Here is an 8,159-nt window from a genome sequence, read left to right on the forward strand (position 1 = left end):
ACCTAAATACTGATTGAAGCAGAACATAAAATTGTGACTTGGGAGGCTAGAGACTGGGGACTGGACAGTCTAGTAGATCAAAGAATGTGGTTTTGCAGTAGGACTGGTCTAGACCACACTCCAAAAAAAGAGAAATCTTTGGCTTGGGCGACTGAGTGGAAGAGACAGCCACCATGGACAGGGTCACTGCACTTGAGAGCAAGGGCTTGGTGCAGGGGCTTAGCTCTTGAAGCTCTTCCGGGAAGAAGAGGTGGTGGAGACAAATTTGACACTGGAGCTACTGCCTCCTCCAGTACCAAAGCTTAACCCCATGTTTCGGCCACTGCCTCCACTGAACCCAGAGCCCCCCACGCTGAGCCCACCGCCTAGGCCTCCGCCTCCGCTGCTGCTGGAGTAGTAGCTTCCGCTGCCACCTCCGCCAAGACCGCTGCCAAGGCCACCACCGATGCCACCACCATAGCCACCACCGTAGCCACTGCCACCACCATAGGAGGAGGAGACGCTGTTGGTGACGACAGCTGCAGGGAGAAGAGAGAACACTTGGTGAGGACAATTGATTAGGTTGATCCTACATGTCCAATTTATTTTATCTTGCTATCTGGCCTTTTGTTGTTGTTGGTAAACACTGTCAAGCCAACTAAGACTCACAGTGACCCTACGAACCACAGATGAACACCTGGCCTCATTCAGTGCCAGCCTCACCTCCCTACCATGCTCAAGCCAATGGTTGCAGTTAGTGTGTCTCTCCATCTTGTTGAGGGTCTTCCTCTTTCTGGCCCACCCTCTACTTTTCTCAACATCATGCCTTTGGTGGTCGTTGTTAGATGCAGTCAAGTTGACTGGACTTATAGCAGTCTCAAGAACAGATCAAATCCTTGTCCTCTCCTGCACCATCTTCACCATCTTGGTTAGGCTCAAGCCCACTGTTGTGGTCACTATGTCAATCCATTTCGTTGAGAGTCCTCTTTTCTTTTGCTGGACCACTGCCTCTCTTGGCATGATATATTTTTAGAAGCAGCAAATGAGGCCAGAAGGCTGAAGTCATTTATCTAAGACCCTTAGCAGAAAGGTAAATGCTGCTGAGTCAGCTACAACTCTTAGTGACTATATGAACAACAGATCTGAATCTTGCTCTATCTTGCACCATAGTCACTATCTTTGTCATGCTCAAGACAGAACATGCAGAAGATGTTAATCATAGCAGGTAAGGTGCTAGGTACTGGAGGTGAGGGAAGCTGTGGGGACATAGCAGAAGGCAGGGTTTATATTCCTAATATCTAAGAGATAAGACATGAGCCAAGTTGCTTCATGTCCCAGTATGCACTCTTTCCTCGCCACTCCCCGCCTCTCACTAAAAGTGGGCAAAATAACCATGTCCTGGAATGAGAATGTTAATGTATTTAGAAGTGGGATTCTGAGTGAAAACTCAGAACTCCCTGTTATCATCGTTAATACTAAACAAAGTTACTTACAGATATTAACGGGTCCAACTCCTTCTCCACTCAGTCTGAAAGAGGGAAAAAGTGAGATGAGAGTTGAAAACTCCAAGAAAAATACCTTTAAACTATGTGAGTAACCCCATAGTCATTTTTAGAGCTTTTTCTTATAACCTAGGAGTCTGTAAACTTAAAAGCTGTTTAAATTAGGAAAAGAAATGAGCTCTGTCAGTACTTCTCAGTGCAGATGATTTAGAAATGGGGAGGGTTAATAATTTGCATTTTCCTCCACCCATTATGTGGAAAATATGACTGAGATGTTTTGAGAAATATGAATATGTATAGTGCAACTCTGCCCTGTAGTTTACTCATATAATAGTTTACTAGTAAGATGAGAGAACTTGATATGGACAAAAATCCTTCTAACAGAAAATCATCTATGGTCATTGCCAGACTGACACAAAGGTAGAGTTTCAGAACCCAAAGGCAGGTGTGTTTAATTAATCATGAAAGGCTTCTGGAGGTGGGTCTGATGTGGCATAAGGTTGACAGCAAGGCATGGTAAAAGCAGAAAAGGGGCAAAGTTCAGGACACCCTTGTTGACTGTTTGGTGTTTGGAAGAGAGGAAGAATCCAACAATACTGGTGGTAATAAACAACACTAGAAAAGTCAGTTATGTTTAGATTGTGCGGGATGAACTGGGTGCACTCATGTTAGATTTTCATCGTGCACAAGGTAGTGTTTTCTCACAGGAATGTTTTACATGTTATAGTGAAGAAGAAATCCAATTTTATTGAGAGACCATCCTGGGCTCATTTCAGCTCCGTTACCCACCTGCACTCCTCGCCCTCCAGCAGCTTCCTGTAGGTGGCGATCTCCACGTCCAGGGACAGCTTGACGTTCATCAGCTCCTGGTACTCGCGCAGCAGCCGGGCCATGTCCTGCTTGGCCTTCTGCAGGGCGTCCTCCAGCTCGGCCAGCTTGTTCCTGGCATCCTTGAGGGCCAGCTCACCGCGCTGCTCAGCATCAGCGATGGCGCTCTGCAGGTTGGCGCACTGTGGAGGGAAAGGAAGAGGAAAAGGGAGCACACATTTTTCTGAAATTCTGGAGAAGGCAAACTAAATTCCTGGAGTCTCAGATAGAACTTTGTACATCTGTTCTGGACCCTGAATGGTGGAACACTGGGATTCCAACTGTGAGTGCTCCAAACGTGTCCATGATTGCATTTGCATTTGCAATTCTACCTCTGAAGTACTCAATCAGAATCTCCATTTTAATAAGATCTCTTGATGATTCTTATGGTTAACAAGAGAGTAGAATGGATGTAAGAGAGGGAACACAAGAAGGAAATGTAAGAGCTTGACCCAGAAAGAACCATTAAAGACCTGGTGCAAATTCACAAAACTGAAACAAAGCAAAATAGCCTTCTCAGGTCTCAGGCCCCCTCTTGGCCTTCTCTCAATCTCACCCTACCTGCTTCTTGACATTGTCGATCTCAGATCTGAGCCTCTGGATCATCCTGTTCATCTCAGAGATTTCATGCTTGGTGTTCCGGAGGTCGTCCCCATGGCGGCCAGCTGTCAGTTGCAGCTCCTCATACTGACGCCACCAGAAAAGAGAAAAGACTGAGTTTATGTGGGGAAGGACAGTCATATCCTGGAGCCAACAGACAGGGAGTCAAGAAATGACAATTGTTATTGTTTCTAGGATTCTGGGCCTGGCTTAGGCTTTGCCAGCATGAACCTAATATTATTGAATTTCCTTTTTTTGGCATCTTTGCTGTCCTAGAGACAACTGTATAAACCTCAAAGTGAGAATTATGATTCTTGTGGGAAATATACACATGGTTCTTTCCATAAGTTATTACAAAAGACATCATTAATTTTCAAGTCCCCATTCTTCGCCTTATGTCATCACCTAGAATCCCAGACACATGACCATCCTTCACTCAGGAGCTGTTCTCCACACAGCACCCACCTTGGTCTGGTACCAGGATTCAGCTTCCGTCCGGCTGCGGTTGGCAATGTCTTCATACTGAGCCTTGACCTCGGAGATGATGCTGTCCAGGTCCAGGTTGCGGTTGTTGTCCATGGACAGCACCACAGAGGTGTCTGAGACATGAGTTTGCATCTGGGCCAGCTCCTGCAGAAATACTGGAAGTCAGTCACCAGGATCTGTAGCATTTAGTGTCAATTCCCTTCAAATATTCCCCTCATATGTCTGTGGGAAGGAACAAATCCCAGGGCACTCACCTCACAAAATTAGGTAAATCAATTGAACATCTTGAATTTTGAGTAACTCTTTCTTAAAGAACTTTAATATCTCTGAGCCTTCAAGAAACCCCTCCTATCTCTCAGATTTAATCGTTTTCTTTTAGATTCAATTATCTTTAAACCTATTTTAGACAAATCTGTGCAGCCAATTATTCTGACAGAAAAAAACTGGGAGTGATAGCCCAGAAAAGAGGCTATCATAAGAGAAAAAGTATAATTGGGTTTTTGATAAGTCACTCTAAATTTCATTGTGCTAAATGGTTTTTGAAAGGATTTTAGACTTTAAGTTTGACATTTTTGGGTTCTTTTCTCCCCAGAGTTAGCCTTATTCTGAGTAATGTAGATAGTATTAAAGGGAGCTCTGGTGGCACTATTGGGTAACTGTGAGTTGCAATTGAGCAAATTTCATTGAGTAATAGAAAAAGAGTTGAAGAGAAAGAGTTGTGTCTACAGGTGAGAAATTGTTGTTGTGGGCCATAGAGTTAGAACTGACCCACAGCTGAGCCTCTGGTGGATTTTCAGAAGCAGTTAATCACAAAGGTAGAGACTGCCCATCTTTCTCCTACAGAGTGGCTGGTGGCTTCCAACTGAGTGATTTTGGGATTGATGAATCTCAACCACCAGAGGTCCTAATCTCTGGTGGTGTTCCCAGTGGCATCTGTTGGGGTCTTAAATAGGGACATTCCTTACCGCCTCAAAGAAGACCTTTAAGAAGCCGATCTCATCCATCAGTGCATCAACCTTGGCTTCCAGCTCCACCTTACTCATGTAGGCAGCATCTACATCCTAGGGAAATAGAGATGGCTTGGCATTGCACCAGATATCCACCCTTTCTTAAGTGAAACACTTCTCTCAGAGAGCACAGCCACAGGCTACAGACTCTGCCGCACCCACACGCACCTTCTTCAGCATCACAAACTCATTCTCAGCAGTAGTACGCTTGTTGATCTCATCTTCATACCTGGTGGCAAGAAGAATAGGAGCCAGTGGTCAGAAGATGTGGCACAGATGAGGCTGGGGTCTCACTGAGCCAGGTCACTATGAGCCTGTTCCCAGTTGGGAAAGAGCATCTCACATCTCTTAGGTAGAGAGGCAGCACTGGGAAGGCTCCGTATCCTTTAAGACATTGTTTCTCTGTAACTGCCAACCAGACCATGACTCCATTTACTGCCAGATTTCAATTGCACATCTAGTTAATATCTCTGGTATTTTTTTTCAGCTCTCAGAGCATTAAAACAATAATAACAACCACAAAACAATTGAGCTGCTGATTCACATGAACTTAAAAAAAAAAGTCATTTGAGTCACCAGGCTGAACTATGCTATCAGCACTGGTTTGTTTTGTTTTGGGGTTTGTTTGTTTTGTTTCATTTGGTTGGGGTTTTTTTAGGTAAGTCATTAAAATGCTTGGATTGCACATTTTTAAGTGTATAGGAAAGTCCCCCAAAAGCAAAGATTACATTTTAAATGTACAGGGGGAAGAAAGTCCCCAAAAGCAAGGATTACATGGCTGCATATTTTCCCAGGTCGTGCCAAGGGTGTGGGCTATTGTTCTGTCTGTTGGCTAAGTGCCCGGTGGAGGGGCACTAGGACTGCTGTGTTCCAAACATGAGCCTGGAAATTTTATGGGTTTTTTTTAATACATCAGGTGTCCACGAAAGGTTGTTTGCAACCCCTGGTCATACCATATACCTGGTTGTGAAACTTATCTGACATCAGGAAGACATGGCCTACTCCCAGGTCCAGCCCTGCCCTGACTCACTTGTTCTTGAAGTCCTCCACCAGGTCCTGCATGTTCCTCAGCTCTGAGTCCAGGCGGCCTCTCTCCCCAACGATACCGTCCAGCTGCCTCCTGAGGTTGTTAATGTACTGCTCGAACAAGGGCTCGAGGTTCTGCCTCACCGTCTTGTTGCCCTGCTCCTGGAGCAGGGTCCATTTGGTATCCAGGACCTTGTTCTGCTGCTCCAGGAACCGCACCTGGAGGGCACCAGAGAGTTTGAAGTGGGACAAACTTAGATTTCATATTTCAACAGTTCATTAATCAACATTCTCTAGTCCTCTGAAAACCTTCCCATATGGGCTGCCTGGGCCTGGGCCTTTGGAATGGAATTCCTGAGTGAGGTGTCTAACGTTACTTTCCTAGGGAGACAAGTCACACCCCAGGGCACAAATTGCACCTGGGATGGTTTGTCAGAATGTGGCCAGGCTGCCATTTTATCTTTCTGCACAATTGTCCCCATTGCTTGAGATCTGGAATTCACTCTTCTGTCCAGTAGTTATCAAAGAACCCTGGGCTGGCCACATCTTCACGAGGAAGAAAGAAGATCTTCCTGGCCAGCTTCTAGTTGGCTTAAAATAATCCAGAAGCACAGACAATGGAAGTACATAGCTGCAAACTACGTGGGCATTTGCACAAAGTCAGACATGTCTCCCGTCTTCCCACTTTCTTTGGCATCCACTGCAGACGCCCAGTGGGGTTTACGAGTGGTCATGTCTCACCTTGTCAATGAAGGAGGCAAACTTGTTGTTAAGGGTCTTGATCTGTTCCCTCTCCTCAGTCTTCACCCGCTGGATGGTGGGGTCGATTTGTAGATTGAGGGGAGTTAGGAGGCTCTGGTTGACGGTGACCTCTTGGATGCCCCCAGGAGGGCAGACAGGGAAGCCAGGGCCACCAAAGCCCCCTCCAAAGCCAGCTCCGCCACCAAAGCCAGCTCCACCACCAAGCCCGAAGCCACCACCAGCTCCACCACCCAAACCAAATCCGCTCCCGGCTCCGCCTCCGAAGCCATAGCCACCTCCAGCACCTGCACCAAATCGGTTCCTGAAGCTGCCGCCACTCGTGCTGATGGAGATCCTCTTGGAGCCCCCCACATTGTAGAGGCTCCGGCTGCCATAACCTCCGGCTCCACCAGCCCCGCCAAGGCTGATCCTGCCAAAGCCACCACCACCACCACCAGCCGACCGGGACACGGAGGTGAAGCTGGTCCGAGAGACAGAAGGAGTAATGGCCGATGCAGCACTGAAGCTGCGGCTGCCCCCGCTTCTAAAGGACACGCTTGATTGGCGAGACATGCTGACTTGTTCCTGGTGGAGCAAGAGAACTGGACACTGGAGGGGCTGGGAAGGACTGGCAAGAACAGAGCTCAGGAGCAGGCAGCAGTGGCTCTGTTACCTGGAATTGCCAGCCCCTTTTATCCCCTCTAGAACTGGGATGGGCCAGAAGCTGTTGAGATGTGAATGATTAAGTGGGCTGGGCATGCCTGGGGGGCAGCTGTGAGCTCACCACACCTGCACAGTGGTGTGGGGTGCAAACGCTTTCTTCCTGGCAGGCTCTGCTCATTTAGGAATAACCTTGCCTCGCAGCACTGGTCTATTGGCAGCTAAGCAGCAGCTCTGCCAGCCAGTCTCTGAAGCAGGGGTCTGGGGGCTGTAGGCAGGATGCCAGGGAACAAGGGGGCATGGGCCAGTGCTCTGAGGGATCCTTCAGGACCCGTATTCACAACAACTATCCTGGTGTAGGCACAGAGGGCACGTGCTCTTCTAGACCTGGGGATGGCACGGGGACATGTGAGCCCCCTGCCTGGCAGTATCTCCTCTCCTTGCCCTTTTCTAGGCAGGAGGTTGCTAAAGCAATTTCAGGTTTTGGAAAGATAACCTCTGGCCTGATATCTTGTTTATGTGCCAGAGGGAAATAAAAACTTTGGCCCTTACGACAGAATAGTTTTCTATGGGGAGACACAGTTGTCCAAGAGGCTGTTGGGGAGACTCTTCAGCATGTCTCTGGCTGCTTCAAGTTCCAGAAATAGAAGACCTGGGAACCTACTGCCCCTGGTGCAGACCCCTTTGCTTTTACAGGAGCTAGCCTGTTCTTCCAGAGCTACCCTGAAGTCAGCACTTTCCATGGCCTTTGCCTTTCAACTTTTCCCCTTGCTTTTCATGTCAGTTAAGCAAACTCCGAGATCTCCTGTGCTCCTGACAAAAACTCTTGAGCCCTAGCCTGGCAGTCACGTCTCCTTTTGGGGTGGGGGGGAGCCCCTTATTCCTCCAACCTTCCAGGTATGTTCCAGCAAGCCCTCAGTTATCCTGCTAGGGAAGAAATGAATCATCGAATCTGTTGATACAGGCTGCAGGCTGCCACAAACACATACCTGCAGGAGCTTCTAATCTCATCAGTAACATGTTAAGAATCTGCCGACCTGTTATAACGGAGGGCGTGCTGCTCTGGTCCAAGCAGCGGGAATTGCTGAGTTTTCCCAAAGCACTAGCCCAAAGCCTCCTTCAGGGTCAAGGGGATGGAAAATGGATTCTCACTTCCTGGCTTATTCTGCCAGAGAGACAAGAAAAAGCAAGTTGAGGGGACTGTGTGGCTGGTGGAACAGTCTGTCACAGTGCCTTCAGACTGACCTCCCATGAAAGTCCTGGGGAGGACTAGATTGGGTGAGTCTCATTG

The 8,159-nt window shown here is 47.7% G+C and overlaps 1 protein-coding gene across 2 annotated transcripts; it reads right to left on the reverse strand.

Annotated features, from left to right (window-relative positions):
• Positions 1-219: 219 nt before the first annotated feature.
• Positions 220-7,089, reverse strand: KRT5 (keratin 5). Of its 2 annotated transcripts, XM_006883861.1 has the most exons (10): positions 6,209-7,089; positions 5,472-5,686; positions 4,610-4,670; positions 4,400-4,495; positions 3,414-3,578; positions 2,910-3,035; positions 2,271-2,491; positions 1,473-1,507; positions 444-518; positions 220-413 (listed from the first exon to the last, which is right to left on the reverse strand). In XM_006883861.1, exons 1-10 carry the CDS (start codon positions 6,779-6,781, stop codon positions 220-222), a joined length of 1,761 nt encoding a protein of 586 aa, XP_006883923.1. In that variant the 5' UTR covers positions 6,782-7,089. The 2 variants fall into 2 exon arrangements, with proteins under 2 accessions (XP_006883923.1, XP_006883922.1); XM_006883860.1 differs by having other exon boundaries at positions 220-518.
• Positions 7,090-8,159: the final 1,070 nt, after the last annotated feature.

The sequence above is a fragment of the Elephantulus edwardii genome, unplaced genomic scaffold (assembly GCF_000299155.1).
Source record: "Elephantulus edwardii isolate Elephantulus edwardi_28Jun2011 unplaced genomic scaffold, EleEdw1.0 scaffold00030, whole genome shotgun sequence".
Classification (NCBI taxonomy): Eukaryota; Metazoa; Chordata; class Mammalia; order Macroscelidea; family Macroscelididae; genus Elephantulus; species Elephantulus edwardii.

Coding starts and splice junctions, on each gene's coding strand:
- KRT5 (XM_006883860.1), bottom strand. CDS start 6,781: ATGTCTCGCCAATCAAGCGTGTCCTTTAGAAGCGGGGGCAGCCGCAGC. Junction 3,036..3,413: donor AATCCTGGTACCAGACCAAG/GTGGGTGCTGTG, acceptor TGGTGGCGTCAG/TATGAGGAGCTGCAACTGAC. Junction 2,492..2,909: donor TCGACAATGTCAAGAAGCAG/GTAGGGTGAGAT, acceptor TTCCCTCCACAG/TGCGCCAACCTGCAGAGCGC.